This window comes from Taudactylus pleione, unplaced genomic scaffold, assembly GCF_031769625.1.
Source record: "Taudactylus pleione unplaced genomic scaffold, aTauple2 ptg002601l, whole genome shotgun sequence".
Taxonomy (NCBI): Eukaryota; Metazoa; Chordata; class Amphibia; order Anura; family Myobatrachidae; genus Taudactylus; species Taudactylus pleione.
In genome coordinates this window covers 357,252-380,082 of record NW_028286979.1, presented here as the reverse complement: position 1 = coordinate 380,082, position 22,831 = coordinate 357,252, and the positions used below count along the sequence as shown (strand labels likewise).

At 42.6% G+C, this 22,831-nt stretch overlaps 1 protein-coding gene across 1 annotated transcript in view; it reads left to right on the top strand.

The window, feature by feature from the left end:
* Positions 1-21,094, top strand: part of LOC148431243 (uncharacterized) — a 257,621-nt gene extending 236,527 nt beyond the window's left edge. Inside the window, 1 exon segment of the mRNA XM_088466172.1 lies at positions 19,728-21,094. Coding sequence (XP_088322298.1) covers positions 19,728-21,094 — 1,367 coding nt within the window.
* The last annotated feature ends 1,737 nt before the right edge of the window (positions 21,095-22,831 follow it).

Genomic DNA, 22,831 nt, shown 5'->3' with positions numbered 1-22,831 from the left:
GACTGCTGGGAATGGGACATTATACAGTAACACCGGGGGAGGTGTCTGGGCTATGACTGGAGAGGACATTATACAGTAACACCGGGGGATGTGTCTGGGCGATGACTGGAGAGGTGACTGCTGGGAATGGGACATTATACAGTAACACCGGGGGATGTGTCTGGGTGATGACTGGAGAGGTGACTGCTGGGAATGGGACATTATACAGTAACACTAGGGGATGTGTCTGGGTGATGACTGTCATTGTGTGTGTCAGGTTCCTATAAGGTGTGAGGATGTCACTGTCTATGTCTCCATGCAGCAGGGGGAGTATATAGAGGAACAGAGGGGTCTCTACAAGGACGTGATGATGGAGAATCACCGGCCCCTCACATCACTGGGTAAGAGGAGACTATCATTTATTGTACAGGGGAGAGCAGGTATGGGGGCCTCCTATATACACACACGTCACCTGATAATCACATATATACAATGTACTCAGTCACTGTGTGTCTCCTACAGATGGACCCAGTAACAGAAATACCCCAGAGAGATGTCCTCGTCCTCTTTATTCCCAGGATTGTACAAAGGAGAATCACAGGACCCCACAGGAACATCAGGTAGATGGGATGTAGGACAGAAAAGATTAGAATACACTGCGCTCTATTAATTAAGCTGGGACACAAGCAATGGTATATGTAGAAAAGTAATTTATTTCACCATTTGCATAGTATATAAAATCATCTCATGTATTATATCTAAATTGCGATATTATAAAATTGATAGGTCTAAAAACTGAATGTGGATTAAGGAGTTGATCAGACTCCTGATCTACACATAAGCAACAATGAAACAAGTTGAATAATACAAATATTGTAGTAAATAATAAAATGTGAAGTAAATTTTAAATTCATATTATTGGTGTTCAAAAAATCAGTGAAATAAGTGGCTGACAAATTATCCACATCCCAAATAAAAATTAAATCATCTATATAACGGCCATAGAACACCAGACTCGCCCCGGCTGGACCATCCCATATATGAAGGTCTTCAAAAACGCCCATATAAATATTGGCGAAGCCCAACCACCTCACTCGCTCATCCTCTGGTCGGAACGGAGAGAGGAGTCCCCTACATCTGCTAATTTCTTTGTGGTTCCAACATCCTCCGGTTCCCTTTGAACCCATCTACAGGTACTTTGCCCGCTCAATTATACATCTCATATCTACGGGACTGCACCTTAGATACACAGGGGTTTATACCGGATTTCTGGAAAAGTACCCTTGAATGTGGATCTATGTCTCTACAATTGTTTCAGCATTAGTATACAATACCTCCATAATAGGAACATTTTCTATCCATAGGGGTTTTCTCCTTTTCTATACAGGCAATTGTGTATTTACATGTACTATTCTACAGAATCTCTATTGGTTTTGCTTCCAGGAATAACAATTGTTACAATATTTGTATTATTCAACTTGTTTCATTGTTGCTTATGTGTAGATCAGGAGCCTGATCAACTCCTTAATCTACATTCAGTTTTTAGACCTGTCAATTGTATAATGTCTCAATTTAGATATATTACATGAGACGATTTTATATACTATGCATATGGTGAAATAAATTACTTTTCTACTTATACCATTGCTTGTGTCCCAGCTTAAATAATAGAGCGCAGTGTATTCTAATCTTTTCTGTTCTTCTACCGAGGTTGACAATCACCTCTTTCTTTCACTGCTACATTGTTATTTGACATCTCTGGCTTATTAAAGCTTGGTTATTTGTGTCAGGTGGGATATAGGGTCTCACAATATACCAAAGTGACTGTCACTATATGATGTGTAGAGAAGCTGTGTGTGTCTGATATTATACTGTGTCATATCAAATATCACTGTATTATTTTATGGGTTATTTAGTGTGAAGTTCTGGCTGATGTGAAGACAGAAGATATAGAGGGAGAAGAAGAGATGTATGTGACTGATATGAAGACAGAAGATATAGAGAGAGAAGAAGAGATGTATGTGACTGATATGAAGGCAGATACAGAGGGAGAAGAAGAGACATATGTGACTGATAATAAGGCAGAAGATATAGAGGGAGAAGAAGAGACGTATGTGACTGATATAAAGGCAGAAGATATAGAGGGAGAAGAGACATATGTGACTGATAATAAGGTAGAAGATACAGAGGAAGAAGAAGAGACGTATGTGACTGATATAAAGGTAGAAGATATAGAGGGAGAAGAAGAGATGTATATGATCGGTGATCAGCAGTATAAGGAGGAGGAAATTCCTACAGATATCAGCACAGGTGAGTAATAAACACTTATTACAGAACAGAGTCACATATTCTCCTTGCTCAGTTACTTCAACAATCTCGTATCCTACACCCTCCTCTGTCAGTACAAACTATTAAGGGAAATGTGAATGAACCATGCTAGGAGTCCACTATTTGGCAGTAAACTATTCAAAATATGGAATAGAACTGAATGCAGTGTTTAAAACATATACAATAACAAATAGAAATATATATATACAGATATTAAAATATAATATAATATACGGATGTATATATATTTCTACTCGTTAATGTATATGTTTTCAGTTTTAGTCCATATTTTGAATAGTCTACTGCTAGTGGACTCCTAGTGCAGTTCATTCACTTTAACACCTTGTCGGGGGTTATACTAAAGATTATTTGTTTGCCTTTGTTTTTTTGCAAGTGAATATGGACTTCAAGGAGTCCGGGGATTTTTGCATTTAACAGATAGGTGAATTAAGAGTCTTATTTTATTTATTTTTTCTATTCAAACAGTGCTACACTTTTTCCAGATGAATGTAGGTAGTTATTTGTCTTGGTTAGGCTTGTCTTTCTCTCTCAGTATGGACAAGCCAGACTATGATTCCAAAAAACAGGGATCAGTCATTTTTTATACTGGTACAAAATGTAAGATAAAATTGCCAAAAGGTACGGACCCAAGGTCGATGTGTGCTTGTTGTTCACAGGGGGATTCATTACCGAGACGTTCGGCTAAATAGTCGGTGATGCCTGATTGGTCCAGGTCTATGGTTGAGGCCATAAGTGAATTACGTCACTCTCAGGCAAATTACATTATACCCTGTGCTCAAGCTGCTACTTTCTATGATCCCTCGTTAGAGCCCAGATGGGCCCAGGATATGTGTCTCGCTCAGATGGCAACGTTCCTAAATAAAATGGTAATGTCAGCAGGGCCCACAGCCACTAAGAGACGTTCAGGCCATTCCTCAGTGGATTTTCCTGGAGAATAGGCTTCAGCTACCTCTTTCTATGAAGAAGGGGAATTGGATTATGACACTGAAGACACCGCAAAGTGGGAGGATGACTCCCATTCTTATTCAGAGGTTTCTATGCTGGTAGATGGAGTCAAGGAGACTTTGCATCTCCAGGAAACAGCTATTCCAGTAACTAGTTCAGTTTCTTTAAACGTAAGAAGAAACATTGTATTTGTTTTCCCAGAATTTTCACATTTTGAGGAAACAGTAAAAAAAACCTGGTTACACCTGATTCCAAATTTCATATTCCGAAAAGACTTAAGTGTCTTTATCCCTTTTCGGAAGAGGATACCAAGCTTTGGGAAATTCCACCCGTGGTAGATGCTCCTATTGCTAGGTTGGTCAGGAATAGTGTTATTCCCACAACACAGTCTGTAACCTCTAAAGATCCTATGGATAGAAAGAATGAGGTTATACTTAAGTCTATATTCACTTTGTCAGGAGTCTCGCTGCGGCCTGTTCTACCCAGCGCCTGGGTGATAAAGGCTGTCACGCCTGAGGATTGGTTTGGATAGGAACAGTCGTAGGAGGCTGAAGGAGTGATTGGAGGAGTGTGGACAAACTTGGATGGCTTTAACCAGGACCTCCTCATATAGGGATATTGTGATGAAGGCGATGACAGAATAAAGAAAGAAGAATAATGTTTATTGGTAAGGACCGATTGTGATTCTTGAATGTAGTTGATCGGTAAGGAGCGATTGTGATTCTTGAATGTAGTTGATCGGTAAGGACCGATGAGGATACTTGAATGTAGTGGATTGGTAAAAACCGTGAGGATACTTGAATGTAGTTGATCGGTAAGGACCGATGATGATACGTGAATGTAGTTGATTGGTAAAGACCGATGGTAACATGAGAGATAATTCTCAATGGCAAATCCAGACTGCAGCAGATGATATTGTGGTCTGGTTCCAGGTGAAGGAAATAGAATAGGACGGACTGTACCGTTTAGATAAAGAGTATCCGGGGGCTCAGTACTTGAGCTGTAACTTCAGCAAGAAGCAACGTTGTACTGGCAACAGAGGCCAGTCAGGAAATGGAATTTATAGGGCAGGATCCCTGATGATTGGATACTGCGGTCAGCAGGTCAGAAGGTAGTATTCTGAATTGAGGAATACTGTCAGGTGAGTCCAAGATTGCCGCGCCCACATCCTCGTCAAGATGCTGGGGAAGCCTGTTAGGAGTATAAGACCACAGAGAACCATCAGCATGCCCAAACTTCATCCTGGTGCGGCGTGCAGACGGACCTGGATAGGCACATACACAAAGAAAAGATACAAGTGCACAACTCCAAATTAACTGATTATATATAAATAATACATTTTGCAGTAAATACAATAGAGGTTTTTGGCATAATCTTGGCCAAGGTTATGGGCCTGCCCACTATATCCGGGTAACCTCTTGTCGGGCAGGTCCCTAACATACTAGGGCTCAAATCCAGAGCGCAGGACACCCCCAAACTAGCCCAGCTAAACTACCCCAAGGCACCGCTCTAATAAGAAAAGTGAAGTGTTAAGAGCAGCCACTGGTCGCATATAAAGAATAGAAATAAAAAGTGAAATACATATATATAAAAGAAACAGACAGTGAGGTATTAAAATGTGTTAAAGGAAATGTGTTATACTGCGGCACCCTGAAGCAGATCAGCAAAGCAATCTAGGGGGACCCACACCCCAAAAATGAACCAAAGCTGCACTACACAGTCTAAATATTAGCAGGACTTACCTATATTGTGCCTCTGACTGGTGTGCATATTACATTGCCAGACTCCATGCTCAAACCAATGTAGTAGAGTTGCTAGTCTGAGTGGGACGTGGCTCAGGCTTCCCAGGTGTGCAAATCAATGCACTAATCAGTTTACAAAGAAAAATGGATCTCAGACTGCACACTCTGGACATATATATATATATAATATAATTGGAGGTGCTACCTGTGGAGACCATTGATATATAAACAAAGAAGAGATACAAGTGCACAACTCCAAATTAACTGATTATATATAAATAAATACATTTTGCAGTAAATACAATAGAGGTTTTTGGCATAATCTTGGCCAAGGTTATGGGCCTGCCCCATATCCCCGTCAACATGCTGGGGAAGCCTGTTAGGAGTAGAAGGCCGCAGAGAACCATCAGCATGCCCAAACATCATCCTGGTGCGGCGTGCAGACGGACCTGGATAGGCACCAGAGAGGTAGGAAAGTAGTTTTAATGGAGCTGATCGTGACACTATCAATCCCTGGATGAACCAGATGATTACTGGATTTCAATCAGGGGATTTGTCTGAAGCTTGGCTTAAAATATGTAAGGAAAACAGAGTCCAAACATGCTTTAGCGGCATTGCCTTTTTGAAGGAGGTTTTTGATTGGTCCAGAATTAACTGAAATTATTTCTCAGGTCACAGGAGGAAAAAGCCTTTAACTTCCTGTAACAATACCAAAACCAATATCCGCTAGGTTTTGTTCCTTTTGGACTCAAGGCAGGGGAAGCTTTCAGGCATTCTGGGGTGTACCTAGGGGTCCACAGAGAGGGACCTTCAGGGGACGAGCTGTCCTTGGCACCTGTCGCGCTGCTGCTAAGGCACGGGACTAGGACCCATCCTCTGGTGGGAAGCCACTTGGATTCTTTCCAAAATGGAGTTTTGGGTAGGCCAGAGTCCAGTTCCAGAAAGATTTATTTCTATTCCTCTCCATGTGGATGGTTGCAGAAAGGCAGCTCTCACACAGGCAATTTCTGTGCTTTTTTGAATCTGGAGTAATTATTTTGGTTCCGGTACTACAGCAAGGCCTGCGGTGTTACTCCAGTCTTTCCTTGATAGACAAACCAGATGGGTCGTTTTGTCCCATTCTCAACCTGCTTATCTCTATTTGGAAAAATTCAAGATGGAGTCCATAAGCTCAGTCATTTGTTCCATGAAAGAAGAGGAATTTCTGGCCTCTATAGATATCAAGGATGCCTACCTCCAGGTTCCTATATGGAGGAGTCATCAACATCTTCTACGGTTTGCAGCTGGGGCATCGGCATTTTCAGTTCCATGCTCTGCCATCGGTTTGGCCACCGCTTCGAGTCTTTAAAAAGGTTATGGCACACATGATCTCCCTACTCAGGAGTGAGAGATAAATGTGTTGGCTTATCTGGACAATTTGTTGCTAAAAGCTCCCTCAATAGCCTTATTGCAACAACATCTTCAGATTACCTTAGGGATGCTCCAGAGATTCGGCTGGATCATCAATTTTCCCCTAATCAAATTTATTACCATCTCAGAGGATGGTATTTTTGAGTCTTCTCTTCGACACCCAGGGTCACAGAGTGTTTCTTCCATGGGCAAAGATTCAGGATCTTCAATCCAAGATAAGGACCATTTTTCAGATGTCTCATAGCTCAGTTCTCAGGGCTATGCAGTTACAGGGAATAATGGTGGCTTCATTCGGAGCTGTTACTTTCACCAGATTTCATGCCCGACCATTGCAAAACCAATTGCGTCATCGATGGGTGAAGCCAGACCTTCGATTAAACAGGCAGATGTTCAGATTATCTCTGCAGACCCGACAGTCACTTATTTGGTGGCTACAGGATACAAATCTGAACAGGGGTTGCCAATCGTCACGTAACAGAAATAGAGCTAGGGGTTGTGTTCAATGGGCGCACAAAAGAAAACATTTTATATTAAAATGTAACTTTTAAAATGATCACATTCTATGTGGTACATACAGTGGAATAGAAAGATTAAAATGTAATACTAACATATAAACAGACTGTGTGCATAAAGTAGGAAAATGTGAAGAAATAATAATGAAAAAGCAAAGTGCACTAATCTGTCTCTCCTAATACTAATTGCTGCACTGCACCTAGATGGTGGGGATCTGAATACAGATAAGATCTAGTGTATATACCAACATACACACATGCACTTCACTGGGTGGTTATTATTATATGCCTGGTACTGGGCGTGTGACTTACAATATAGGCCATAGAAGATATATACATATATAGGCCATAGAAGATATAGACATATATATATATATATATATATATATAGGCTATATATATATAGGCCATAGAAATATATACTTATATAGGCCTTATAAGATATAGATATATATATATATATATATATATATATAGGCCATAGAAGATATAAACATATATGTTACATGTTACAGCATGTTACACCTGTCTCTATCAGCACTGGTACTTACACCTTATCTTACACTACATCTCATGTATATTACACCTCTTCCCTGCAAGCCTGGGGGCAGCATGTTACACCTGTCTCTATCAGCACTGGTACTTACACCTTATCTTACACTACATCTCATGTATATTACACCTCTTCCCTGCAAGCCTGGGGGCAGCAGCATGTTACACCTGTCTCTATCAGCACTGGTACTTACACCTTATCTTACACTACATCTCATGTATATTACACCTCTTCCCTGCAAGCCTGGGGGCAGCAGCATGTTACACCTGTCTCTATCAGCACTGGTACTTACACCTTATCTTACACTACATCTCATGTATATTACACCTCTTCCCTGCAAGCCTGGGGGCAGCATGTTACACCTGTCTCTATCAGCACTGGTACTTACACCTTATCTTACACTACATCTCATGTATATTACACCTCTTCCCTGCAAGCCTGGGGGCAGCATGTTACACCTGTCTCTATCAGCACTGGTACTTACACCTTATCTTACACTACATCTCATGTATATTACACCTCTTCCCTGCAAGCCTGGGGGCAGCAGCATGTTACACCTGTCTCTATCAGCACTGGTACTTACACCTTATCTTACACTACATCTCATGTATATTACACCTCTTCCCTGCAAGCCTGGAGGCAGCAGCATGTTACACCTGTCTCTATCAGCACTGGTACTTACACCTTATCTTACACTACATCTCATGTATATTACATCTCTTCCCTGCAAGCCTGGGGGCAGCATGTTACACCTGTCTCTATCAGCACTGGTACTTACACCTTATCTTACACTACATCTCATGTATATTACATCTCTTCCCTGCAAGCCTGGAGGCAGCAGCATGTTACACCTGTCTCTATCAGCACTGGTACTTACACCTTATCTTACACTACATCTCATGTATATTACACCTCTTCCCTGCAAGCCTGGGGGCAGCATGTTACACCTGTCTCTATCAGCACTGGTACTTACACCTTATCTTACACTACATCTCATGTATATTACACCTCTTCCCTGCAAGCCTGGGGGCAGCATGTTACACCTGTCTCTATCAGCACTGGTACTTACACCTTATCTTACACTACATCTCATGTATATTACACCTCTTCCCTGCAAGCCTGGGGGCAGCATGTTACACCTGTCTCTATCAGCACTGGTACTTACACCTTATCTTACACTACATCTCATGTATATTACACCTCTTCCCTGCAAGCCTGGAGGCAGCAGCATGTTACACCTGTCTCTATCAGCACTGGTACTTACACCTTATATTACACTACATCTCATGTATATTACACCTCTTCCCTGCAAGCCTGGAGGCAGCATGTTACACCTGTCTCTATCAGCACTGGTACTTACACCTTATCTTACACTACATCTCATGTATATTACACCTCTTCCCTGCAAGCCTGGAGGCAGCATGTTACACCTGTCTCTATCAGCACTGGTACTTACACCTTATCTTACACTACATCTCATGTATATTACACCTCTTCCCTGCAAGCCTGGGGGCAGCATGTTACACCTGTCTCTATCAGCACTGGTACTTACACCTTATCTTACACTACATCTCATGTATATTACACCTCTTCCCTGCAAGCCTGGAGACAGCAGCATGTTACACCTGTCTCTATCAGCACTGGTACTTACATCTTATATTACACTACATCTCATGTATATTACACCTCTTCCCTGCAAGCCTGGAGACAGCAGCATGTTACACCTGTCTCTATCAGCACTGGTACTTACACCTTATCTTACACTACATCTCATGTATATTACACCTCTTCCCTGCAAGCCTGGGGGCAGCATGTTACACCTGTCTCTATCAGCACTGGTACATACACCTTATCTTACACTACATCTCATGTATATTACACCTCTTCCCTGCAAGCCTGGGGGCAGCATGTTACACCTGTCTCTATCAGCACTGGTACTTACACCTTATCTTACACTACATCTCATGTATATTACACCTCTTCCCTGCAAGCCTGGGGGCAGCATGTTACACCTGTCTCTATCAGCACTGGTACTTACATCTTATCTTACACTACATCTCATGTATATTACACCTCTTCCCTGCAAGCCTGGGGGCAGCATGTTACACCTGTCTCTATCAGCACTGGTACTTACACCTTATCTTACACTACATCTCATGTATATTACACCTCTTCCCTGCAAGCCTGGGGGCAGCATGTTACACCTGTCCCTATCAGCACTGGTACTTACATCTTATCTTACACTACATCTCATGTATATTACACCTCTTCCCTGCAAGCCTGGAGGCAGCATGTTACACCTGTCTCTATCAGCACTGGTACATACACCTTATCTTACACTACATCTCATGTATATTACACCTCTTCCCTGCAAGCCTGGGGGCAGCATGTTACACCTGTCTCTATCAGCACTGGTACTTACACCTTATCTTACACTACATCTCATGTATATTACACCTCTTCCCTGCAAGCCTGGGGGCAGCATGTTACACCTGTCTCTATCAGCACTGGTACTTACACCTTATCTTACACTACATCTCATGTATATTACACCTCTTCCCTGCAAGCCTGGGGGCAGCATGTTACACCTGTCTCTATCAGTACTGGTACTTACACCTTATATTACACTACATCTCATGTATATTACACCTCTTCCCTGCAAGCCTGGAGGCAGCATGTTACACCTGTCTCTATCAGCACTGGTACTTACACCTTATCTTACACTACATCTCATGTATATTACACCTCTTCCCTGCAAGCCTGGGGGCAGCATGTTACACCTGTCTCTATCAGCACTGGTACTTACACCTTATCTTACACTACATCTCATGTATATTACACCTCTTCCCTGCAAGCCTGGGGGCAGCAGCATGTTACACCTGTCTCTATCAGCACTGGTACTTACACCTTATCTTACACTACATCTCATGTATATTACACCTCTTCCCTGCAAGCCTGGGGGCAGCATGTTACACCTGTCTCTATCAGCACTGGTACTTACACCTTATCTTACACTACATCTCATGTATATTACACCTCTTCCCTGCAAGCCTGGGGGCAGCATGTTACACCTGTCTCTATCAGCACTGGTACTTACATCTTATCTTACACTACATCTCATGTATATTACACCTCTTCCCTGCAAGCCTGGGGGCAGCAGCATGTTACACCTGTCTCTATCAGCACTGGTACTTACATCTTATCTTACACTACATCTCATGTATATTACACCTCTTCCCTGCAAGCCTGGGGGCAGCAGCATGTTACACCTGTCTCTATCAGCACTGGTACTTACATCTTATCTTACACTACATCTCATGTATATTACACCTCTTCCCTGCAAGCCTGGGGGCAGCATGTTACACCTGTCTCTATCAGCACTGGTACTTACACCTTATCTTACACTACATCTCATGTATATTACACCTCTTCCCTGCAAGCCTGGGGGCAGCATGTTACACCTGTCTCTATCAGCACTGGTACTTACACCTTATCTTACACTACATCTCATGTATATTACACCTCTTCCCTGCAAGCCTGGGGGCAGCAGCATGTTACACCTGTCTCTATCAGCACTGGTACTTACATCTTATCTTACACTACATCTCATGTATATTACACCTCTTCCCTGCAAGCCTGGGGGCAGCATGTTACACCTGTCTCTATCAGCACTGGTACCTACACCTTATCTTACACTACATCTCATGTATATTACACCTCTTCCCTGCAAGCCTGGAGGCAGCAGCATGTTACACCTGTCTCTATCAGCACTGGTACTTACACCTTATATTACACTACATCTCATGTATATTACACCTCTTCCCTGCAAGCCTGGGGGCAGCATGTTACACCTGTCTCTATCAGCACTGGTACTTACATCTTATCTTACACTACATCTCATGTATATTACACCTCTTCCCTGCAAGCCTGGGGGCAGCATGTTACACCTGTCTCTATCAGCACTGGTACTTACACCTTATCTTACACTACATCTCATGTATATTACACCTCTTCCCTGCAAGCCTGGAGGCAGCAGCATGTTACACCTGTCTCTATCAGCACTGGTACTTACACCTTATATTACACTACATCTCATGTATATTACACCTCTTCCCTGCAAGCCTGGGGGCAGCATGTTACACCTGTCTCTATCAGCACTGGTGCTTACACCTTATCTTACACTACATCTCATGTATATTACACCTCTTCCCTGCAAGCCTGGAGGCAGCATGTTACACCTGTCTCTATCAGCACTGGTACTTACACCTTATATTACACTACATCTCATGTATATTACACCTCTTCCCTGCAAGCCTGGGGGCAGCATGTTACACCTGTCTCTATCAGCACTGGTGCTTACACCTTATCTTACACTACATCTCATGTATATTACACCTCTTCCCTGCAAGCCTGGGGGCAGCATGTTACACCTGTCTCTATCAGCACTGGTACTTACACCTTATCTTACACTACATCTCATGTATATTACACCTCTTCCCTGCAAGCCTGGGGGCAGCATGTTACACCTGTCTCTATCAGCACTGGTACTTACATCTTATCTTACACTACATCTCATGTATATTACACCTCTTCCCTGCAAGCCTGGGGGCAGCATGTTACACCTGTCTCTATCAGCACTGGTACTTACATCTTATCTTACACTACATCTCATGTATATTACACCTCTTCCCTGCAAGCCTGGGGGCAGCATGTTACACCTGTCTCTATCAGCACTGGTACTTACACCTTATCTTACACTACATCTCATGTATATTACACCTCTTCCCTGCAAGCCTGGGGGCAGCATGTTACACCTGTCTCTATCAGCACTGGTGCTTACATCTTATCTTACACTACATCTCATGTATATTACACCTCTTCCCTGCAAGCCTGGGGGCAGCATGTTACACCTGTCTCTATCAGCACTGGTACTTACACCTTATCTTACACTACATCTCATGTATATTACACCTCTTCCCTGCAAGCCTGGGGGCAGCAGCATGTTACACCTGTCTCTATCAGCACTGGTACTTACACCTTATCTTACACTACATCTCATGTATATTACACCTCTTCCCTGCAAGCCTGGGGGCAGCATGTTACACCTGTCTCTATCAGCACTGGTACTTACACCTTATCTTACACTACATCTCATGTATATTACACCTCTTCCCTGCAAGCCTGGGGGCAGCATGTTACACCTGTCTCTATCAGCACTGGTACTTACACCTTATCTTACACTACATCTCATGTATATTACACCTCTTCCCTGCAAGCCTGGAGGCAGCAGCATGTTACACCTGTCTCTATCAGCACTGGTACTTACACCTTATCTTACACTACATCTCATGTATATTACACCTCTTCCCTGCAAGCCTGGAGGCAGCAGCATGTTACACCTGTCTCTATCAGCACTGGTACTTACACCTTATCTTACACTACATCTCATGTATATTACACCTCTTCCCTGCAAGCCTGGGGGCAGCATGTTACACCTGTCTCTATCAGCACTGGTACTTACATCTTATCTTACACTACATCTCATGTATATTACACCTCTTCCCTGCAAGCCTGGGGGCAGCATGTTACACCTGTCTCTATCAGCACTGGTACTTACATCTTATCTTACACTACATCTCATGTATATTACACCTCTTCCCTGCAAGCCTGGGGGCAGCATGTTACACCTGTCTCTATCAGCACTGGTACTTACACCTTATATTACACTACATCTCATGTATATTACACCTCTTCCCTGCAAGCCTGGGGGCAGCATGTTACACCTGTCTCTATCAGCACTGGTGCTTACACCTTATCTTACACTACATCTCATGTATATTACACCTCTTCCCTGCAAGCCTGGGGGCAGCATGTTACACCTGTCTCTATCAGCACTGGTACTTACATCTTATCTTACACTACATCTCATGTATATTACACCTCTTCCCTGCAAGCCTGGGGGCAGCATGTTACACCTGTCTCTATCAGCACTGGTACTAACACCTTATCTTACACTACATCTCATGTATATTACACCTCTTCCCTGCAAGCCTGGGGGCAGCATGTTACACCTGTCTCTATCAGCACTGGTACTTACATCTTATCTTACACTACATCTCATGTATATTACACCTCTTCCCTGCAAGCCTGGGGGCAGCATGTTACACCTGTCTCTATCAGCACTGGTACTTACATCTTATCTTACACTACATCTCATGTATATTACACCTCTTCCCTGCAAGCCTGGGGGCAGCATGTTACACCTGTCTCTATCAGCACTGGTACTTACACCTTATCTTACACTACATCTCATGTATATTACACCTCTTCCCTGCAAGCCTGGAGGCAGCATGTTACACCTGTCTCTATCAGCACTGGTACTTACACCTTATCTTACACTACATCTCATGTATATTACACCTCTTCCCTGCAAGCCTGGGGGCAGCATGTTACACCTGTCTCTATCAGCACTGGTACTTACATCTTATCTTACACTACATCTCATGTATATTACACCTCTTCCCTGCAAGCCTGGAGGCAGCATGTTACACCTGTCTCTATCAGCACTGGTGCTTACATCTTATCTTACACTACATCTCATGTATATTACACCTCTTCCCTGCAAGCCTGGAGGCAGCATGTTACACCTGTCTCTATCAGCACTGGTACTTACACCTTATCTTACACTACATCTCATGTATATTACACCTCTTCCCTGCAAGCCTGGGGGCAGCAGCATGTTACACCTGTCTCTATCAGCACTGGTACTTACACCTTATCTTACACTACATCTCATGTATATTACACCTCTTCCCTGCAAGCCTGGAGGCAGCATGTTACACCTGTCTCTATCAGCACTGGTACTTACACCTTATATTACACTACATCTCATGTATATTACACCTCTTCCCTGCAAGCCTGGGGGCAGCATGTTACACCTGTCTCTATCAGCACTGGTACTTACACCTTATCTTACACTACATCTCATGTATATTACACCTCTTCCCTGCAAGCCTGGGGGCAGCATGTTACACCTGTCTCTATCAGCACTGGTACTTACATCTTATATTACACTACATCTCATGTATATTACACCTCTTCCCTGCAAGCCTGGGGGCAGCATGTTACACCTGTCTCTATCAGCACTGGTACTTACACCTTATCTTACACTACATCTCATGTATATTACACCTCTTCCCTGCAAGCCTGGGGGCAGCATGTTACACCTGTCTCTATCAGCACTGGTGCTTACACCTTATCTTACACTACATCTCATGTATATTACACCTCTTCCCTGCAAGCCTGGGGGCAGCAGCATGTTACACCTGTCTCTATCAGCACTGGTACTTACACCTTATATTACACTACATCTCATGTATATTACACCTCTTCCCTGCAAGCCTGGAGGCAGCAGCATGTTACACCTGTCTCTATCAGCACTGGTACTTACACCTTATCTTACACTACATCTCATGTATATTACACCTCTTCCCTGCAAGCCTGGGGGCAGCATGTTACACCTGTCTCTATCAGCACTGGTACTTATACCTTATCTTACACTACATCTCATGTATATTACACCTCTTCCCTGCAAGCCTGGGGGCAGCATGTTACACCTGTCTCTATCAGCACTGGTACTTACACCTTATCTTACACTACATCTCATGTATATTACACCTCTTCCCTGCAAGCCTGGGGGCAGCATGTTACACCTGTCTCTATCAGCACTGGTACTTACACCTTATCTTACACTACATCTCATGTATATTACACCTCTTCCCTGCAAGCCTGGCGGCAGCATGTTACACCTGTCTCTATCAGCACTGGTACTTACACCTTATCTTACACTACATCTCATGTATATTACACCTCTTCCCTGCAAGCCTGGGGGCAGCATGTTACACCTGTCTCTATCAGCACTGGTACTTACACCTTATATTACACTACATCTCATGTATATTACACCTCTTCCCTGCAAGCCTGGGGGCAGCATGTTACACCTGTCTCTATCAGCACTGGTACTTACACCTTATCTTACACTACATCTCATGTATATTACACCTCTGCCCTGCAAGCCTGGGGGCAGCATGTTACACCTGTCTCTATCAGCACTGGTACTTACACCTTATCTTACACTACATCTCATGTATATTACACCTCTTCCCTGCAAGCCTGGCGGCAGCATGTTACACCTGTCTCTATCAGCACTGGTACTTACACCTTATCTTACACTACATCTCATGTATATTACACCTCTTCCCTGCAAGCCTGGGGGCAGCATGTTACACCTGTCTCTATCAGCACTGGTACTTACACCTTATCTTACACTACATCTCATGTATATTACACCTCTTCCCTGCAAGCCTGGCGGCAGCATGTTACACCTGTCTCTATCAGCACTGGTGCTTACACCTTATCTTACACTACATCTCATGTGTATTACACCTCTTCCCTGCAAGCCTGGAGGCAGCATGTTACACCTGTCTCTATCAGCACTGGTACTTACACCTTATCTTACACTACATCTCATGTGTATTACACCTCTTCCCTGCAAGCCTGGGGGCAGCATGTTACACCTGTCTCTATCAGCACTGGTACTTACATCTTATCTTACACTACATCTCATGTATATTACACCTCTTCCCTGCAAGCCTGGAGGCAGCAGCATGTTACACCTGTCTCTATCAGCACTGGTACTTACATCTTATCTTACACTACATCTCATGTATATTACACCTCTTCCCTGCAAGCCTGGGGGCAGCATGTTACACCTGTCTCTATCAGCACTGGTACTTACACCTTATCTTACACTACATCTCATGTATATTACACCTCTTCCCTGCAAGCCTGGGGGCAGCATGTTACACCTGTCTCTATCAGCACTGGTACTTACATCTTATCTTACACTACATCTCATGTATATTACATCTCTTCCCTGCAAGCCTGGGGGCAGCATGTTACACCTGTCTCTATCAGCACTGGTACTTACATCTTATCTTACACTACATCTCATGTATATTACACCTCTTCCCTGCAAGCCTGGGGGCAGCATGTTACACCTGTCTCTATCAGCACTGGTACTTACACCTTATATTACACTACATCTCATGTATATTACACCTCTTCCCTGCAAGCCTGGAGGCAGCAGCATGTTACACCTGTCTCTATCAGCACTGGTACTTACACCTTATCTTACACTACATCTCATGTATACATCTCTTCCCTGCAAGCCTGGGGGCAGCATGTTACACCTGTCTCTATCAGCACTGGTACTTACATCTTATCTTACACTACATCTCATGTATATTACACCTCTTCCCTGCAAGCCTGGAGGCAGCAGCATGTTACACCTGTCTCTATCAGCACTGGTACTTACACCTTATCTTACACTACATCTCATGTATATTACACCTCTTCCCTGCAAGCCTGGGGGCAGCATGTTACACCTGTCTCTATCAGCACTGGTACTTACACCTTATATTACACTACATCTCATGTATATTACACCTCTTCCCTGCAAGCCTGGGGGCAGCATGTTACACCTGTCTCTATCAGCACTGGTACTTACATCTTATCTTACACTACATCTCATGTATATTACACCTCTTCCCTGCAAGCCTGGGGGCAGCATGTTACACCTGTCTCTATCAGCACTGGTACTTAAATCTTATCTTACACTACATCTCATGTATATTACACCTCTTCCCTGCAAGCCTGGAGGCAGCATGTTACACCTGTCTCTATCAGCACTGGTACTTACACCTTATCTTACACTACATCTCATGTATATTACACCTCTTCCCTGCAAGCCTGGGGGCAGCATGTTACACCTGTCTCTATCAGCACTGGTACTTACACCTTATCTTACACTACATCTCATGTATATTACACCTCTTCCCTGCAAGCCTGGAGGCAGCATGTTACACCTGTCTCTATCAGCACTGGTACTTACACCTTATCTTACACTACATCTCATGTATATTACACCTCTTCCCTGCAAGCCTGGAGGCAGCATGTTACACCTGTCTCTATCAGCACTGGTACTTACACCTTATCTTACACTACATCTCATGTATATTACACCTCTTCCCTGCAAGCCTGGAGGCAGCATGTTACACCTGTCTCTATCAGCACTGGTACTTACACCTTATCTTACACTACATCTCATGTATATTACACCTCTTCCCTGCAAGCCTGGAGGCAGCAGCATGTTACACCTGTCTCTATCAGCACTGGTACTTACACCTTATCTTACACTACATCTCATGTATATTACACCTCTTCCCTGCAAGCCTGGGGGCAGCATGTTACACCTGTCTCTATCAGCACTGGTACTTACATCTTATCTTACACTACATCTCATGTATATTACACCTCTTCCCTGCAAGCCTGGGGGCAGCATGTTACACCTGTCTCTATCAGCACTGGTACTTACACCTTATCTTACACTACATCTCATGTATATTACACCTCTTCCCTGCAAGCCTGGGGGCAGCATGTTACACCTGTCTCTATCAGCACTGGTACTTACACCTTATCTTACACTACATCTCATGTATATTACACCTCTTCCCTGCAAGCCTGGGGGCAGCATGTTACACCTGTCTCTATCAGCACTGGTACTTACATCTTATATTACACTACATCTCATGTATATTACACCTCTTCCCTGCAAGCCTGGGGGCAGCATGTTACACCTGTCTCTATCAGCACTGGTACTTACATCTTATCTTACACTACATCTCATGTATATTACACCTCTTCCCTGCAAGCCTGGAGGCAGCATGTTACACCTGTCTCTATCAGCACTGGTGCTTACATCTTATCTTACACTACATCTCATGTATATTACACCTCTTCCCTGCAAGCCTGGAGGTAGCATGTTACACCTGTCTCTATCAGCACTGGTACTTACACCTTATCTTACACTACATCTCATGTATATTACACCTCTTCCCTGCAAGCCTGGGGGCAGCAGCATGTTACACCTGTCTCTATCAGCACTGGTACTTACACCTTATATTACACTACATCTCATGTATATTACACCTCTTCCCTGCAAGCCTGGAGGCAGCATGTTACACCTGTCTCTATCAGCATTGGTACTTACACCTTATCTTACACTACATCTCATGTATATTACACCTCTTCCCTGCAAGCCTGGGGGCAGCATGTTACACCTGTCTCTATCAGCACTGGTACTTACATCTTATCTTACACTACATCTCATGTATATTACACCTCTTGCCTATCAGCACTGGTAAAAATCTGGCTATCAAGGAGTCCAACTCATGATTCCAAACTCAGAGGACAGCTCCTCCAGCCATAATCTGGTGGCTACAGACCTGTGCAGTTACACATTGTCCTGCTGAATGAGCTGCTCCCATCTAGTAAATGCATGAAATTACTTACTATGAAGCCTCGATAAAGTAACTTATACCATGATATGCTGCCATCTTCACTGCTAATTATATAATGGATATAAAGATGTCTGCCTAGATGTAGTATGTCCTCTGAAGAAGATACCATGTCATGCAGGATGGAGTAGTATGTACTAGGAATGGAAGTGGCTGTCTCAGTTTTCTGGCACATGAGTGTATATTGATATATCAGTATATTTTGGTGCTGGATAACGATGTATATGTTACTTTACATCTGCCCATTTTTTTGCAAATAGAGAACATTTCACCGCATTTTTTATAAGTATTATGAAACTTGTAAGCAAACATTCATTTTTCCTTATATGTAATTTATTCCTAGCAGATGGATGTAGCAGCCGGAATGTCTCAGAGGATCTTCTCAATTTAACTCAAAATTCTGAAATTATTGATGATGACATCACCCGAGATTCTCCAGGAGAAAACCCAATTATCCCAATTATACATCCAGTACCTCACAGTGCAGATATATCACCTGATCCCTCTGATCATGGGGACTGTTCTCCTGATAACTCTGATATTGGTGCATCTGTTAAATCTCATACAGTAGATAAAATATTTCCCTGTTTTATAGATGCCATATGTATTACACAGACCGCAAAGCTTATTACCCATCAGCCAGCTAAGGCAGGTGATAGGCCATTTCCATGTCCTGAGTGTGGGAAATGTTTTACAAAGAAATCACTTCTTGTTAGACACCAGAGATCTCACACAGGTGATAAACCATTTCCATGCTCTGAGTGTGGGAAATGTTTTACAGAAAAATCATCTCTTGTTATACATCAGAGACATCACACAGGTGAGAGGCCATTTCCATGTTCTGACTGTGGGAAATGTTTTACACAGAAATCACATCTTGTTATACATCAGAGACATCACACAGGTGAGAAACCATTTCCATGTCCTGAGTGTGGGAAATGTTTTACATATAAATCACATCTTGTTACACATCAGAGAAGTCACACAGGTGAGAAACCATTTCCATGTTCTCAGTGTGGGAAATGTTTTACATATAAATCACATCTTGTTATACATCAGAGACATCACACAGGTGAGAAACCATTTCCATGTTCTGACTGTGGGAAATGTTTTACACAGAAATCACATCTTGTTATACATCAGAGACATCACACAGGTGAGAAACCATTTCCATGTCCTGAGTGTGGGAAATGTTTTACAGAGAAATCAGATCTTGTTAAACATCAGAGAAGTCACACAGGTGAGAAACCATATACATGTTCCGAGTGTGGAAAATGTTTTACAAAGAAATCAGAACTTGTTATACATCAGAGAAGACACACAGGTGAGAAACCATTTCCATGCTCTGAGTGTGGGAAATGGTTTACACGGAAATCAGTTCTTGTTACACATCAGAGACATCACATAGGTGAGAAACCATTTCCATGTCCTGAGTGTGGGAAATGTTTTACAAATAAATCACATCTTGTTAAACATCAGAGAAGTCACACAGGTGAGAAACCATATCCATGTTCTGAGTGTAGGAAATGTTTTACACAGAAATCAGATCTTGTTATACATCAGAGACATCACACAGGTGAGAAACCATTTCCATGTTCTGAGTGTGGGAAATGTTTTATACAGAAATCAGATCTTGTTAAACATCAGAGAAGTCACACAGGTGAGAAACCATTTCCTTGTTCTGAGTGTGGAAAATATTTCATACAGAAATCATATCTTGTTATACATCAGAGACATCACACAGGTGAGAAACCATTTCAATGCTCTGAGTGTGGGAAATGTTTTACACAGAAATCTGATCTTGTTACGCATCAGAGACATCACACAGGTGAGAAGCCATTTCCATGTCCTGAATGTGGCAAATGTTTTACACAGAAATCACAACTTGTTACACATCAGAGACGTCACACAGATGAGAAACCATTTTCATGTTCCGAGTGTGGGAAATGTTTTCCACAGAAATCAGCTCTTGTTATCCATGAGAGAAATCACACAGGTGAGAAACCATTTCCATGCTCTGAGTGTGGGAAATGTTTTACACATAAATCAAATCTTGTTATACATCAGAGAAGTCACACAGGTGAGAAACCATTTCCATGTACTGAGTGTGGGAAATGTTTTACACATAAATCAAATCTTGTTAGGCATCAGAGAAGTCACACAGATGAAAAACATGAGATATATTGAGACTGTGCAGAGTGAACGACAGCGAGGAGATAATCAGGAATATGTGGACGTACATATTCATTTAGCATCTCACAAATATATGCATGCTTATGCTACTTTTTTTTTTCTGCACTGCAATTTAGAGCATATAGATTAATTGAGAATATTTTTATTTTTTGTGCGAGTTGCGGAAGGCCGTACTTGTGGAATGGCCCCAGGCCTAGAGAGGATAAGGCCTTCCCTTTTCTCTCTAAAGTAAGCAAGTGTGTGTCTGATGTAGCAGCCATTTTGTTTTTTATCTTAGCTAAAAGTATGTTAAATGATGTATTTAAAAGTGTGTAGAGATTAGTGTTTTATTTCTCTGCAGGTGTGATTAACTGTGGAGATATGTATAGGTTAAACTGCTATATACATTAATTTAGCAGTAAGAATTATAGGTTTAATATACACAGAATAGTTGAAAGCAAGTCTCAGTTATTATATAAGCAAATGAGGTAACTGAGATATGATTTGTTTGCAATAAGCAGAAATGAAGGCTAAATGGGCGACCATGTCAGATTTCAACATGGGAACAAAAAGATAACAGAATAGTGTCAATATTATGGCTAAAGCACAGATGACCAATGAGGGCCTAGTATGTACATTTATTAATTTGATTAATTGGAGGTATACACAAAATCACAGTATAAATATCACCAGAGGGAAAGGGGAAGCAGTCGGAGAATAGAGGAGAGCACAAAAGGAGGGTCGGGGGTGCCGATACCATTACGTATGTATGAAATATTGACTGATTGCTATCCTGCTATTATGTACTGGGTGTCACAAGTTAATTTTAGAAGTATTGCCTACTGCTATAGATAGGTATAACCTATGTTTTTTGTAGTACGTCTACATTGGCAAAACATGTATAATTAAGCTGTCTTTAAGTAAAAGCATTGGCATTTTACAATCTGTATTTGTGTGGAATTTTTTCAGTACTCTTTATAATAAGTAAGGCTTGTAAGTAATCCAGAAGAGCTATAGTGTTATCAGATGAATTAAAGATAACATTCAGGCAGCAATCAGGAATAGCCAGTATAGAGATGTTGGGGATCTGGTATGGTGAAAGATGATACTTTATATTTTGGACATGTTGGAAATGACCATACCCAGCTTATGATAGACAGCCTCCATGTTGCCCATCCGGGTGCAGGCAGGTATATCTGGCAGTACAACCCAACTCTGCACGAGCACTTATGAATGCAGGAGCGGCAGGCCAGGTGGCAGGCATATATGTGGAGAAATAGGAGATGCATGGTGGTTGGAAATCAGGTGGGAGGTAGCTAGGTGGATGCTGCCTTTATTGGAACTGGGGAGGCTTGGGGGGTGATTTCCATATGGGGAAGTTAATAGTGGAGGACATTGGACCTATGATATAAAGCTAGGTGGGTTATTACTTTGCGAGAGAGGTGAGGTAACTTGTGCCTATGTGGCAGGAAAGGATCATTCTGATAAAACCTGCTCAATATGTAATTTTCCCATGTCCCCTAGAGTTCTTGCCCTACCACATATAGCTATCCATGTTCAGTATGTGTTATATCATTCCCCATAGCATGTCTCTGCTCACCCCCTATACTGTTATATCATTCCCCATAGCATGTCTCTGCTCACCCCCATATTCTGTTTTTTATCATTCCCCATAGTATGTCTCTGCTCACCCCCATACTGTGTTATATCATTCCCCATAGCATGTCTCTGCTCACCCCCATACTGTGTTAT